Source organism: Mus pahari, chromosome 10 (assembly GCF_900095145.1).
Source record: "Mus pahari chromosome 10, PAHARI_EIJ_v1.1, whole genome shotgun sequence".
NCBI classification, from domain to species: domain Eukaryota; kingdom Metazoa; phylum Chordata; class Mammalia; order Rodentia; family Muridae; genus Mus; species Mus pahari.
In genome coordinates this window covers 49473420-49488947 of record NC_034599.1, presented here as the reverse complement: position 1 = coordinate 49488947, position 15528 = coordinate 49473420, and the positions used below count along the sequence as shown (strand labels likewise).

At 47.3% G+C, this 15528-nt stretch overlaps 1 protein-coding gene and 1 pseudogene across 2 annotated transcripts in view; both read right to left on the bottom strand.

Annotated features, from left to right (window-relative positions):
* Positions 1-7589, bottom strand: part of Sh2d7 (SH2 domain containing 7) — an 11109-nt gene extending 3520 nt beyond the window's left edge. The window contains exons 1-5 of the mRNA XM_021207214.2: positions 7397-7589; positions 6167-6256; positions 2881-3046; positions 2449-2655; positions 400-1083 (exon numbers count right to left, since the gene is read on the bottom strand). Coding sequence (XP_021062873.1) covers positions 400-1083; positions 2449-2655; positions 2881-3046; positions 6167-6256; positions 7397-7572 — 1323 coding nt within the window. The 5' untranslated portion in view covers positions 7573-7589. The remainder of the gene's footprint in view (positions 1-399; positions 1084-2448; positions 2656-2880; positions 3047-6166; positions 6257-7396) is intronic.
* A 5511-nt stretch (positions 7590-13100) lies between these two features.
* LOC110328049 lies at positions 13101-15082 on the bottom strand (annotated as a pseudogene). Its single transcript, XR_002380854.1, has one exon. The product of XR_002380854.1 is annotated as a caprin-1 pseudogene (transcript).
* Between the last annotated feature and the right edge of the window lie 446 nt (positions 15083-15528).

The following is a 15528-nucleotide window of genomic DNA, read 5'->3' as shown; positions in this document are numbered from 1 at the left end:
TGTATGTGTGTGTGTGTATGTGTGTATGTGTGTGTGTGTATGTGTGTATGTGTGTGTGTGTGTATGTGTGTATGTGTGTGTATGTGTGTGTGTGTGTATGTGTGTGTGTGTGTATGTGTGTATGTGTGTGTGTGTGTGTGTGTGTGCGCGCGCGCGCACGCACGCGCGCAGGGATGGGGCAGGTTCTGGGCACTTCCGAGCCCTGGCAGTGAGCTGCTGGCGGTAAGCTGCTCGTTCCTGACGCCCACATGCAGATTCTCTCTATGTAGTCCTGGCTGTCCTAGAGCTCACTACTACGTATGCCAGGCTGGCCTCAGACTCACAGAAACCGTCCTGGTTCTGCTACCCTAGTGCTAGGATTAAAGTTGTGTGTCACCACCCTCCCCTCAGGGAACTCACCTTGTGCATTCGTCCAGTGTCCTTGTTCTTGGCGGCTGGGATCTGCTCATAGGTGTTCCCTGGTTCTGGGAGCTTCGAGGTCCCTGAAATCTTCTCATAGCCATAGTCCATCGGCCCTGCTAGTTGGCTGTAGGTGGGACTAACTCCAGGGTATGAGAGCTTGGCACTGCCATGCCAGCAGGTTGGAATCTGCTCGTAAGTACTGCCTCTTTGGTCTGGTCTGTCCTTGCCCTCTTGTAGGCCTGATGTCTCAACAAGCTGGTAGGCATCTGAAGGGCTTGCTTCAGAGGAGGACTGAGTCTCGTGGCTCAGCTTTAGAAACCCCTGCCTCCAAGTAGTAGCCCGTGATCCTGGGGCCTCAGAACTGGGGGGCAGGGAAAATCCCAAGGGAGTATAAGGCATTGTAGAGCCTTGGTCTGGCTTCATCCCAGATGGGGCAGGTCCTTGGCTATTGGGCTTGTTCTGATCTTCATCTGAGAGTTTCCTTGAGGGCTCCCTGCTTGGGGAACAAGCCAAGCTGCCAGCAGCAGCTGGCCTATGCGTGCCCCACATCTCTGTGCCCAGGCCTAGCTGTGCCCGGTTTATTTTCTTTGGGTCTGTGTAGATGACATCACTGGGGCCTGCAGAAGACTCATCCAGAAGAGAGGGACTCCTCTGGGGGATGGGGGGCACTCTAGTGGGTACCTGGGAGAGAGGGACAGAAAATGTCATAAAAAGCACCCATTGCTACCATGACCTCAGACCCTCTAAGTTATCTTTATAAATTGAGCTTCCCTCTTTTGTCTAAGTTTGCCTATCACATTCAAGGGTTTGTTCACAGCCACCAGGTTTCCGGGTTCTGCTTTGCCTTGACAACGAAGGCCTTGGGCCACCAGCTCAACAGCCAACCCAAACTCATTCTGCCTGGTTCTCTTGTCTCTAGCATGGTTCACTGGTTCCCCCAGGGCCCCATGAGTCACTCGCTCACTGCTAAGTACCCCTTCAGAGTGGCTGACTCCCAAGCCCATCACTCATGGAACCTTTCAACAAATATTTACTGATGCCAACTACGTGGCAGGTAGTCTAAGCCCTGAGACCAGCTTGAGTTTACTTCCTAACCTGGAAACAAGAACCATGGGGTTGTGCTATACATACAGGGATTTGATGTAGAATATGATATATGAATGTACCATAAGGAATGTCCTGTCACAGGTCATGCTCTGTGCTGTAGAGAGCAAAGCAGGTAACAGAGAAGAGAAAATAACAGGCAGGAAAGGTGACCTGTTCTGTAGGTCAGGTGGCAAGGGTAACATGTTCTGTAGGTCAGGAGGGAAAGGTGACATATTCTGTAGGTCAGGTGGCAAAGGTAACATGTTCTGTAGGTCAGGTGGCAAAGGTGACATGTTATGTAGGTCAGGTGGCCCTTTTGAGGGGTGACAGAAATGCAGTATGCGTATGAGTGATGTCACTCTCTGGTAAGAAGAGCAGCAAGGCAGAGTATACAGCAAGTTAAAAGCTTTGTAGGTTTAAGAAAGATCTGTAAGGCCAATGGGGCCACAGTGAGCGTGGGAGGGAGGTTCAGGAGACAGGAGAGGCTCTTGTAGACCCTGAAGAATTTAGATTCTTTTCTGAGTGTAAGAAGTCCTTAGCATGCTGTGGTCTATGTTTAAAGACATTCTCTGAGCCCACCCCATCATAAAGATACCGCACCTTACAGTTTGCTAAATGGTGTTCAATATCTTACAACGTTCTCATTGAGCCCTCGCAGGTACCTCAGGAATGGTAAACAGACTCAGAGAGAGTACATGACTCTCACAGCGCCTCACACTGAGAAAACGGAACTGTCTAGTCTAGGCTTGCTCACCAGGGCAGGCCATAGCATTGGTGGATCACTGCAGGCTGACTCTAGGTTGGGCTTCTTACACCATGGGCCTGATGTTCACCCACAATGTCTGCGGATACTGCTCTGGTGACTTCTAAGGACCTGACTCTAGTATGACCCCCACATCTCAGCCTGGCAGCTCTCAGCCTGTGCAGCTCTGCCGTGCAGAGGTTAAGTCTCCTCCTTACCTCTGTACTCTCTTCATCCGAGACAGACCGGGAACTCATGTCTAGGGCTTTCTTGTGCAGGAAAGAGACCTGGGGCTTTGCAGGAAGGCGGGGACTGGTGGCCTTGTCCGGGAGCACGCTGGGAAACTCTATGGCTGGAATTTCCAGGCCTAGTTTAGTGTGCTGGAGGCCCGTGTTGATGGCATCGTACAGATCATTTTCCTCTAGCTGGAGGCAGTGAAGATAGAACAGGCTTATGGTCATACACTGGCAGCCTTCAGCTGCCTGCTTGGGGCTGCCGAGAAGAGATGGCCGCATCCCACCAGGTTTCAGACCTTTGGATAAGATTCTTTTTTGATTGAGGGCCACTGGTACCTCTCTGTTCCATGTGCCTGTGGGATTGTTACCCCAAGGCTGGACACCCCCCCCACCCTTACAGGAAAGAGTGCCTACCCGTGGGCAAGCAGCAGCAAGGGTCTCCCCAAAAGGCTCGAGCTGCACCTCCTGGTAATGGCGTAGGAGCTCATCCAGGGTGCTGTGGCTGAGGGTGTCTCCTGAGACGAGGTAACGTCGATTTCGCAGCTGGTTGATGACAAAATGGCGGCAGCGATCACTGCCCCTGTAACACAGTGCGCACGGGGCTGGGTTGAGCTGCCGGCTACGAGTGGGCCAGCTCTGCCCCTGAGTATCACAGGATCATCTCTCCAGTACAGACTCATCTGACCAAGGGCTGCCTTCCCCACGTGCATCTATGGTGCTCCTCCAGGAGCTGGGGTGGGGTGGGGCACTTCAGGCATCTGGGGCTCTAGGAACAACTTGATCTTGTTCTTCGGGAGCGTAGGGCTGGGACTATAGGCGTGATTTAGACCTTCATCAAGCTCAAAACTTAAAAGGTACCCCAAGTCTGGCTCATCTATTTACTAATGTAATAATTTATGTTTATTGTTTTTTTGTGGTATTGGGGATCAAACTTAGGCGACCCCGCCCTACATGCTGTGTGTTATAACACTGAGCCATGCCCCCAGCCCTATCTACTTATCTATTTTAACTTTAAATCCTTTAATTATTTACTCATTTATTTTTCAGAGAAGATCTCACTTTATAACCAAGTCTGGCCTTGAATGCAAGTGGATTCTGCTGACTCAGCCTCTCCAGTGCTGGGACTATAGGTGTGAGCTACCAGGCTTGGCTAATATACTATTCAGAAGATCAAAATAAAGGGAAAACAAAACAAAACAAAACAAAACCATAAACACACACACATACACATAAAACAATGAGGAAGAAAATATCAAAGTTTCCAGTAAAGACAAGGCTGTACCTTTACCACACAGCCTCACCAATCCCCATCCTCTGGAACAGCAGAACCCTCCCCCAGCCTGTAAAGTCCCACCCTCATCACTGTCCTTCCTTCTTTTTTTAAAAATAATATTTTAAAAATGATTTATTATTTATTTTATGTAAGTACACTGTTGCTGTCATCAGACACTCCAGAAGAGGGTGTCAGATCTCATTATGGGAGGTTGTGAGCCACCATTGTGGTTACTGGGATTTGAACTCAGGACCTTTGGAAGAGCAGTCAGTGCTCTTGACCGCTGAGCCGTCTCTCCAGCCTGTCACTGTCCTTTCTTATAGAAGAATGAATTAAACCCAGAACACACATCATGGGTGTACAGCAAGATAAATTTCTACATGTAAAGATGCCCCCATGTAACCACATGCAGATTAGGATATAAAACCTTGCCTAGCCCCTCCCTGCCGGTATCACAGGTGGCCTCTCTCTGACCCTATTGCCATGAGCTTGTTTCTTCCATTATGGAATTTCAAATAAATGAAAATTATGCAAAAATCCTCATTTGTGTCTCATTTCCCTTTTCAGATTCACTTAGGTCCAAAGAAGCCAAATCTTTAGCTTCTTTCTTTCAAAAGTTCTGTGTGGTGTCTCATTTGATGCTATCGAGGCTGTTATAAATGCAGCTCTTATTCTGCCTTTCGGTGAACGCACTTACTCCTTTTTACTGAGAATATGCCAAAGAGTAACAGAGGAGCAAATTCTCTCTCTCTCTCTCTCTCTCTCTCTCTCTCTCATTTTAGGGAAATCAAATCTATCAGTCTTTTAAGAGCTTGTTTGTGAGTTTTAGACCAAAGGTCATCCCTTCTCTGTTCTGGGAAAGTTGTCCTCTTTAACAAATTGCTTTAGGAGAGATGAATCTGTTTCAGTGAGGGGAAGAGGCACTTCTCCAGTCAGCCAGATCAGCTGAATGAATGCTGGCCGTCTGTGTGGTAACAGATGTCACAGCCAGACTCTGTTCACATCCAAATTTGTCAGTCCTTTATAGCGAGTGCTTTGTGTGTCTAATACGTTTTTTTTTTCCATCCTATTTCCACTTTGTTTACTTACGTAGATATTTTCCTGTTTCCTTTTAGAAAGGTTATTGTTTTCTATTTTGGGCCTATGTAGAATTATTTATTTTTGTACCTTGTATGAGGTAGTGACCATTTTTCCCCAAGTGGATATCCAAGTGCTGTGTGCCAATTCTATGAAAACCAGGAATGACCTCTGATATGGACCCAGGAGTCACCATGCTGAGAGTCTCTGCCCCTCTCTATTCCTTTTCACTATTTATGTTTCTTTGAGCATCTCCTCTTGCTGTCTTTTATAAGGTGGCTTTCTGCCTAAGGTCTCATGAGGGAGAGAGAGGGAGAAGGAAGCTCAAAGAAACACAGAATAAAGAAAGACCAAAACTAAAAGGAGATTTGGGAAATGCTTATTATATTTCAGAGTGCTCCAAACGGTGTCTTGGGGACAAATGAGAATTGAGCAATTATTAACATTTGCTTAACCCTTCCACGGTTTGTTCACTGTGCCAGGCAATTGCAAATGCCTCATCTCATCGGGTGCTTGCAACAGTCCTATGGCAGGTAACTAGAACACTCCTATTTTACATATGAGATGGCAGGGACACAGAGAGGCAAAGAAGCTTCCTCCAGGTTAGGATCTGAACAAGGCGAGTCTGTGCACATAATTTGAATCGGAATCTGAAGACTTGGAAGTTTGCCCTGCAACCCTGGCCGCCTTCCAGGCCTCCAGAGGGAGCCTTCTACCTTCCCAACTCAGTCTAATGTAAGACCATGGTCCACAGCCATCACCTCTGACTTTACACTAGGTACATGTCTCTTCCTCTTTAGTCTTATAGCCTTACATTAGTAAAACCCAAGTTCTTCATACCCAACCAATGCTGCCACAGCCTTCACACCTCCAGACTGTCTCCAGTTCTCCCTCCTTATGCACTCTGCCTGGATCCCTTCTTTGTGGTCAGACTTCTCATCCATGGCTATCCTGTACCCAGAGATGTGTCTGGCGGCATCCAAGGATCTGTGACTCTCAAAATCTTGTACTTACTAGAAAGACTTTCTTATACCCAACCATGCCCTCTTCCCACTAGCAAGCCTATTCACTAGCAAGCCTATTCCTCCGCTACTGTGCTCAGAGTTCATCTGTGCCCACCGGGAAGATATTTCATCTGGCTCCCCTCATGCCTTTGAAGGCTGCAGCAACATCCCTGGCTGATAGTGCTGGTGCTCTGAAAGGGTTGGCCAAGCAAAGGATGACTGAATCATGGGGTCAGGGCCCAGAGAAAACCAGACAGTGGGTTTCTGAACCTTTGTGTTCATCAGCAGGTTTTGGGTTATGGAATTCGTAGGCTGACTGTCTCTTCATAGAGGCCTTCCCACTTACCTGTAAGACAAGATGTAGCCAACAGCCCGGTCACTGAGGCGGATGAGGAAGGAACCGAGGGCTTTGTCCCTGAGTAGCTGCTCTGTCTGCCTGGACAGAGGACACACAATTAACTGGGGTTTGTACCCTCACAGTAACTAAGCAGCCTGAATTAGACCTGCTTCAGGATCCTTGCAGACAGTAACCTACAGTCCTAAACTGACACAGATTTTCAGCCCTTGATAGAGAACCTTCTGAGATTTTTGACTGACTCTGAGGCCTTCAAGGTGCAGTCTGTGTTTATTCAGATAACTATATAGAAAGAACCACACCAGGGACTTTCACATCAGTAGGGATCCCTCTCTTGGGACTAAGTGTGAAGTTGTGTAAGAGGTACACTACGTAAGAGTTTCTGTAGCAAAGAGTTGCTGCTGTGTCTCAAGCTTGGTTACAAGAGCAGCTTACAGAACTCACTGCCACTCCTTCGGGTCCTACACGATACCAAGTGTTTTTTGAGGTACAGTGGAAAATTCTAGCTTTTTTGGGGGGGCTTGGAAGAACACAGACCATATAATTCCTTATCCACTTAGTCACCAAACACATCACCACATCGCTAGCTAGAACTACCTTCCTAATTTTCAAGGATCTATGCCAAATGAATATGTGGGACCCCTTATTTCCAAACAAAGGGCATCAAGACCCGACACAGAGCATTAAGACAGCTGCAGGTCCCCTCGTGTGGTCCGCAAAGCTGTCCCCGGGGCTGTGTTAGCACTGGGCCAGGACCTGGTTGGTGGGCTTTGTTTCCCATTCCTTCTTCCATCTAGCACTTGGGAAGCTTGGTGATCTCTCTCAACCACAACACCGAAGCCCACATCCTTGCCTCTATGCCAGGGTAACCATGTGTCTAGGTTTCCTGGACAGTTTTCTACCTCAATTACAATAACATTCCAGTGCTGGCACATGGCATGGTCTTTTAACTTTTGCCAAGATACTCAGAACTCATCTAAACATGCCTAGCTCCTACACAGTCCACGTTCGCCCTTCCCACAGCTGCGACTACCCAAGATCCCGCTAGGCAAATGCCCTCCACATCTGCCTTCAGAAGCTTCTACAACCTGTCCCTTCTACGCCAGGGTCCTGTCTAGTGAGGGACAGGTCAGCACCCTAGAGTTCAGGAGTCCTTGGGCCATATTCCCAACCCTGAGGAGCTGCAGGTCATGCTGGTCCTATGATCAGGGGCAGCCTTACTTGCGAGTGATGAATCCATGAAACCAGGGGGGCAGAACTCCATTCTGTAGGATAGAGGGGGCCTGTGTCTCCATGAACCACTTCAGAGCCAGCTCTTGGATTTCAGCCAAGGCCCGCCCATCCCCTGCCTCCTCCAGTGCCTTGCCCAGATGGAGCTGCTCTGGGCAGCCCTCCATCCTGGTGAGCGCTGATGGTATGTGAGTCCTGATGGCTGCAGTCCTTTATATCTGCGTGTGATGCACCTCATTTGCCTGTACTCACTCCCTCCTCAACGCCCGCGGCACACAGGAGTCCTAGTACCTCTGGACTGGTAGATGGCTCTCCTGTGTGAAGCTTTGAGACCAGGCATTTTGGATGGCTAGAGTGGTAGCGTCACTGACGGGAGGCTACCGTAGCAGCCTGGTAAGTGTCAGGCAGGATTTCCATGATTTCTGGGCCAGCAGAAGAGCTGATGCCTGTGACCTCTTTTTTCCCAACCTCCAGTCTTCGCCTCAGTGGAAAAGCAGACACAAGGTTCAGTCACAGCACTGCCCCTGTGAACAGAGCCCTGGATTTAAATTCACTGTATCCTGCCCTCACGGGGGGCTTTTGTGTTTTGGTGGGGAAGTTCCATGCTGATTAATTTTACCTTCCAATTCAGATTGTATCAGGTACCTGCTGTGTACCATACAAATCTGGGAACAAGACCACCATGTGTGCAGTGTGTGTGTGTGTACATGCACACAGGTATTTACCCATGTGTAAGTCTGGAAGTTAGAGGTTGATATTGGTTGTCTTCCTCTCTCGGTCTCCACCTTGCTTTTTGAGATAGAGTCACTCATTGAACCCGGAGTTGCTGTTTAGGGTAGACTGTCTGGCCAGCAGGTTCCTGGGATTCCTCTGTCTCTGCCTCTCAGTGTGTCCAGCTTTTATGTGGGTGCTGGGGCTACAAATTCAGGTCTTCATGCGTGTGAAGCAAGCACTGTACCTGCCAAGTCATCTCTGCACTCCCAGAGAAGCACTTACTACTTATGGCAGTAGATAGACAATAAATGTGCACCACCGCACCAGATGAACCCAGCCCGAGGGGAACAGGGAAATGGAGAGTGTGCTGGCTGCATGTCATGGATGCATGTCAGTCTTGTCCAAGAGTGATCGTGGATCCTTGAAGGAGGAAGCCAAGTACCTGGTGAGGAGAGGCTGTTGCCAACTATGGGGAAAGTAATTCAAAGACAGGATTTTGGCATCCATTTAGGGCAGGCAGTAGAACACTTTATTCACACAAATATTCCCAAGCCCGGTGTCAGCATTCTACAGCAGAAACTGAAGCTGGAGGGCACTGAGGTGGCAGAAGCACTAGTCCCCCCCAAAACATGGGTTAGAATCCCGGTTCTATTGCATTTTGGCCTAGGGGATCAGAAGGTTGCTGAGCCATTGGAGATACCTCGGTTTCCTCATGGACTGGGAATTAGAGGCTATTGTTTGGCTCCAGGGCCGTTATGATGAGTAGGAGCAAAGCAGTAAAGGATGAAAGATCATTTGCATACATTCAAAGCAGGGCAGAACTAATCAAGGATGTTAAAAATTAAGACAGCAGAGGCTGTGGTGGTGCAGGGGGACAGTGTTTATGGACTTCCAGGAAGAGGCGAGGAGCTGTGGAGGGCTGGTATGTTTCCACTTTCTGATCTGGGGGTGTGCTCACTATGAAAGTTCATGGAAGCATAGCGTATGCTCTTTGCTAATTACATGTTCCACTTTCAATAAAAACCATTTACTGAAAAAGAAGGGGAAGATGTCATAGCCACATTTCCATGGTTCAGATTCTGGCTTGATAGCTGTGTTGACCCTTAACCAAATGTTATAACTTATTAACTTCAGTGTCTTCATCATTGAAATGAGGATGATAATATGACCCATATAGTAGTTCATTTTCTATTGCTACAGTGAAATACCAGAGACTGGCTACTTTGTAAAGAAAAAAAGATTTATTTAATTCATAGTTATAGATGCTAGAAGGCCAAGATTGGGTAGTTCTACCTATTTGGGCTCTGTCAGACGCCTCCTTAGCTATATCACAGGGTGGTGGGTGCCATCATGGGACATGATTGAGAAGGAGCAATCACATGGCCAGACAGGACCAGGCTAGCTCTTTTAGAATAACCTACTCTATTTAGAACTCTCTAGGGTTCCATAAAACTGAATTAGTCAGTGAGTTTAAAAAAACAAACAAACAAACAAACAAAAAAAAAAACGGGCTGGTGAGGTGGCTCAGTGGGTAAGAGCACCCGACTGCTCTTCCGAAGGTCCAGAGTTCAAATCCCAGCAACCACATGGTGGCTCACAACCATCCGTAACAAGATCTGACGCCCTCTTCTGGAGTGTCCGAAGACAGCTACAGTGTACTTACATATAGTAAATAAATAAATCTTAAAAAAAAAAAAACCTGAATTAGTCAATTCCTTCCATGGATAATGCTCCTCAATGACATTCTTCTTCTAACCCCCCCTTTAGGATTGCACCACCTCCAAACATCGGCACTCTGAGAGGATCAAGCTTCCAACACATAACTCCTTAGGGCACAAGCCACATCCAAACCATAGTAACTTGTTGTTAGAGAGGTCAAATGAGTTAATTCCTTTGAACAGTAGCTCCTTTATTGGAATAAAATACGTGATTAGGATTAGCCATTGCTCTGATGCTCATGATGCCAATGATGGTGATGATAGAAAGATTCTTAAGTATGGATAGTCTGACCCCATTTGGTCGACTACTATTGTTACTACGACATTGTTATGAGTCATTTCAAGTCTAAACTAAAATGTGTTAAGGGTGTGTGTGTGTGGCAGTACACATCTGTAATTCCAACACTAAGCAGGCAGAAGCAAGAGGATTATAAGCTTGAGGTTAGTCTAGGCTCCATTTCAAGAAATTAGTTTGAAACCAGTCTGGGTCATACAGCAAGACCTTGCCTCAGAAACAAAGTAAGGGGACTGGCAAGATTGCTCAGTGGTTAGAATTAGAACTGGCCTAAGTTTCATGTCCAGCATCAATATCAAACAGCTCACAACTGTCTATAACCTCAAGGGATCTGGGGCATCCTCTTCTGGCCTGTTTAGGTACCTGCACTCATGTGCACAAACCCACACAGACACACACACACAGACACACACACACACACACACACACACACAGACACACACAGACACACACACACACACACACACACAATTAAATATGGAATAATTTTTTTTTAGACAGGATTTTTCTATGTAGCCCTTGGTGGACTGCAACTCACTAAATAGACCAGGCTGGCCTTGAACTCACAGAGATCTCCTTGCTTCTGCTTTCCCAGTGCTGGAATTTATAGTATATACCACAATGCCTGGCTTTAAAAAAGAATCTTTTGAAAATGTTTTTGGGCATGTGTAGGGTGCATCTGGTTTACTGGGAAGGAAGGCAGGAACATGAGGCAAACCTGCCTTCTGAACATGGACGCTCACTCTCTGCCCCTCAGCCAAGTTTTCCTCATCTGCACAGGATAACAGTGCTCACCTCTCATGGGCATCTCTCAGCATAAGGATGGGCACATGGCAACATAGCAAGTGTTCTTGGAGAGTCGCCACCCAGAACATTGATTTTTTTTTTTTTTGTATAAATTCTTGATTTCCAGCCTTGACAATGAGAATGTCAAAGGCGGGGGGGGGGGGAGAGGGGGCATCATTTCTGAACCTGTTTTCCGGTATCTCCATTACAGACAAGCCATGGCTACCATGGGGTCTGGAATCTCTGATCCACAGGAAGGAGGGAGTTTCTGTGCTTATTTCTCCTAACTTTTCATTGAAATCCAGCATCTCCTTCCTGGCGAACAGAGGCAACAGACCCCACTGACATGAGCAGCAGCTCTAACTCATTACCCCCAGAAACCACAGAGATTTTCCTATCTCACGACGGCAGCTGCAGAAATGTGTACAGACCATTTTTCTTATCATATCAGAATTATAAAACTTCAACCCAGTGCTAAATCTAACTCTGTAGTACAATGAAAGCACACAGTGCTACCTCATCAATACTTTCCTGTGACGCTATTTCCACATAATTTAATTCCACTGTTCCTCTATAGGTCCAATTTTGTGCACTTAAGAAATATCCAAGAGGCACACGAGACTCAGTAGATTTTTCCAGAGACCCATGGCACCATACAGAGTGAGCACCCTGGGGGCCAACCCAGAACTGGTTTGCTGCCAAGGCAAGGCCCTGGAAGTATTCAAATGCAAAGAAATGTGCTGCTCTCTTTTTCCATGAGGCAAGTCTCACTCCACCACCATTAATGCTGGATATGGTTATGGGCGGGACCCCATCATTTTCATATGAAGACAAAGGCTTTTTTTGTACAAAAAGGGATATAGTCCAGATGGTTGTGGACCAGGGGTGACAATTCTGAGAGTTAAGCAAATAAGGAGAGCTCTGTATTTATACTCCAAGGAAATATGGGACCGAGGAGGGGCAAAGCCCAGGTTTGGAGAGAGCTAGGGGTGCTATGTAAAGGATTATGGATAGGAAAAGATTGTTTAGAAAGAAGCCTGCATCCCGTCATTCAGTTCACTACATATTCGCTTACAGGACAGTGGGCTCTGGATAGAGAGAATATTGTGGAGTAGACCACATCCTATTGGATGTGGATATGGAGCATATGTGGGGCAGCAGGCTCTGGAGTCAGGCTCAATGGCTCAGAAATGCCAGCTTCCACTGTCTGGCTCTGTGATATCTCTGTGCCTCAGCTTCTTTGTCTATAAAAATGGAGTGCAGTGGTCAAGTGCTTGCTGCACAACCATAGGGATCCAAATCTGAATCCCCCCATTCCCCCCCATCATGGAGAAAGCTGGGCCTAGTGGCTTGCACTTACAATGCTAGTTTCAGGGAGGTGGAGTCAGGAAGATCTCTGGCAGTCACTATCCAGCTAGTCACTGATTGATGAGCTCCCAGTTCAGTGGAAGACCCTGTCTCAGAAAATAAAGGGCAGGGGCTAGAGAGATAGCTCATGGGTTAGAGCGCTTTCTGCTCTTGCAGAGGACTCAGGCTCAGTCCCCAGCAGCCACATGATGCTTCATAACCACTCGGAACTCTAGTTCCTGGAGACCTAACATCCTCTCTCAGCCTCTGTGTGTACCAGGCATGTACATCGTACATATACAAATATGCAGGCAAACGCCCATACACATATAATAAAAACGAACAAATCTTTTTACAAAATAAGGCAAAGGATAGTAGAAGAGAGGCATGTGCATGTGCATCTGTGTACGATGCGCGTGCGGAGGAAGGGGGATGCCTACATGGTAGGGTTTGGGTGCAAATGAGCGGCTCAGTGGCCAGGAGGCATGGCTACACGTGCTTGCCTCATTGAGTTACACCTTGGCTTCAAAATATTACAGGTCACCAGAGTTTGATGTCGTAGCCTTGTCATTACTTCCCTATCCTCGGTCCTCATCCCACAAGGTCTTGCTCTCCAAATAGAGAGTGACAGACTACCCAGCAAAAGACTCTTTTTTTTTTTTTTCCAGGTAATGTAAAGTTGATAATTGCAGTCCTGTCTTTATGGGATGAAAACAGTCCCTTTACAATAAGTTTCCTGAAAGGGAGAACAAGTAGATAATAACTCTTCTGGTAACATATTATGGGACGCTGGCCAGTGGGTTTTTGGCAATTAAACATAATCCTGTGTATCACATTAATTCACTTGCTGAGTGTTCCTTTGTGGCATCCCTCTGTTGGGTCTTGTGGGTCCTCCACGACCTCGTGGGGCTCCCCGTGGTCCACTCTGCCAAGAGCCTCACTTGAAATTCTGCTGATATCCATCCCGCTGGTAGCCAGAGTAGTCCCGGGGAACACTGAACTGAGACTGTGTATAACCACTGTTGGGAGTGTTCGAGAATGAAGGGCGGTAACCATCATACCATCTTCTAAATCCATTGGCAGGGCCCCTGTATCCATTCATCAAGCCTCTGGCACCACGAGACCCTCCTCGAGATACCCCATGACTGTCGTAATAAGGCTGACTGCTACGTGGAAAGCCAGTGTTCTGCTGTGGGGGTTGCTGGTGGTTACCAGGCACTTGATGAGGCTGGTCCTGGGATCCATGGTTAAGTAGCAACCACCGTTTGCAGCTGGTCTTGCTGAAGCTCTGTTTTTTCCACTTGGTGAGGCTGACTGGAAAAACTCTGGTTATAACTGGTCTGGTACTGACTCTGTTGTTTTAAAGTTTCTGGTTCATTAACAGGAGGAACTGGAGCGTTCATACTGAACACCCTTTGCATGGACTGGAATGGAGCTGCATTTACATTGATTCCACTGCTGTGCTAAGGTTTACTTGAGGCTGAGAAGCAGCAGGAAGGGGTGAGGATGCTGTAGTCTGGTCTGTATTTAAAGATATTGTTGCCTGAATCTGATCAATCGGCTCTTTCTGTGGCCTCTGCGCTGTAGCATGAGAGGGCTGGTACAAGGGCTGAGATGCTGTATACCCCTAGCTTATAACACAACTGTTATAACACTGTTTCTAAAGGAACCTGTGTGGCTTCTGGCTGTACAGGAACTTGATTAGATTGGGCAAGTCTAGATTCAGAATGAACCTGAGGGTAAACCAGCTGAGGCATATCCATGTTCTGGGTAGGGTTCATAGACTGTGCTGATATAATGGCAGGATCAAGCGTCTGATTTTCAAAACCCAACATTGAATCATGTATGAAATTATAGGGCCCTTGCATTTGTGCCATAAGATCTTGTACATGCTGCCTTCTCACAAGTGGATCTGACTGAGCCACTGGAGTCAAAGAGTGGGGCTCTGGTACTGAAGGGGTTACAGTCTGAGGTTGCTGCTGGAGTGGGTTTACAACCTCAACTGTTCCAACTGCCCACCCATCCACTTGCTCCTTCTCACCATTGCTGAACTGTGTTTCTGCCACGAACTGCCTATTGACATACTCTGTTGATTCAACCTCACCTTGCTCTGTGTATTCTTCCGCTGGCTCAGGTTCAGCTTCAGCTACCTGGTCTTCCACCGTGGGTGCTGAAGCTGCCTCTTCCTCCTCACACAACCCGTTTTGATGATTGTGAGTGCTATCAAAGTAGTGTGTCTGAAAAACATGCTCAACAATTTCCTTTAGAGCTTTATAGGTTGCTCCACACACAGGCTTTTCTTTCTCTTCCAGCAAATCCCACAAGTGAGCTGAGGCATGTAACCTTAAACTCATTTAACCTTAAACTCATGTCACGCTCAGGGTCTACTATCTTGTAGAACTCATCCAACAATGGCAACTCCCCTTCAGACAATATTGGCACTCCACTCAAACCTTGTTTCAGATCCATTCTCACATCATCATCTCCCAGCTTATCCAATACATACTGTAACTCAAGTACAGTTTTTAAGCGCTTCTGTTCTGCTTTTTCTGTCATAAGCTGTTCCCGACATGCTGTCTTCTTTATTGCTTTCTGAATATCTTGACTTAATGCCATGAAACTCCTCTGTAATTCCTTTGCAAACACCAAATTATTTGTGACTTCCTGGTACTTAGATACAGCATCCAGCTGGTCTTAATTGAGCCTTTCCCCTTTATTCATTCATTCCTGGTAATCATCAAGTTTACCCTTTTTCTTCTCCAGGTTCCGAAGTTTCTTGTTTATGCCGAGAATCTGCTTCATGGCCTCTGTCTGGACCGCGCTGGTGCCGGTTGCCGGATGCTGAGAAGCTGGTGCAACTGCCCCGGCCGCCTCCTCACTCCCGGAGGTACCGGTATCGGAGGGACGATTTGCTGCCGCTTCCGCTGTTGCTGGTGGCCAGAGGGCATCCTTAGACGGAGAAGAGAGGAGAGGGAAAAAAGCGGGAGGGAAGGACAAGGGCAGCAAATCAGGAGACAGATGGGGAGAGAAGCCCACAAGACTCTTCTAAGGGCATTCAGCCTGTGTGGTTCTTAGAAGCAAAGCTGAGGTGTCTCTGCAAAGCTTTTCAGAGAAAGTGTCTTGTCAGCCACCTGACTGGGCAGAATGACTGGAGACAAAGCAAGCGCCGGCTCCTGCTTCTTTCCTGAGTAGTAAAGGTGTCCCCTGTGGGGTACTACTGGCCACCAGACTCCTGGCCAGTACTACTACAAAGGGACCTGCCA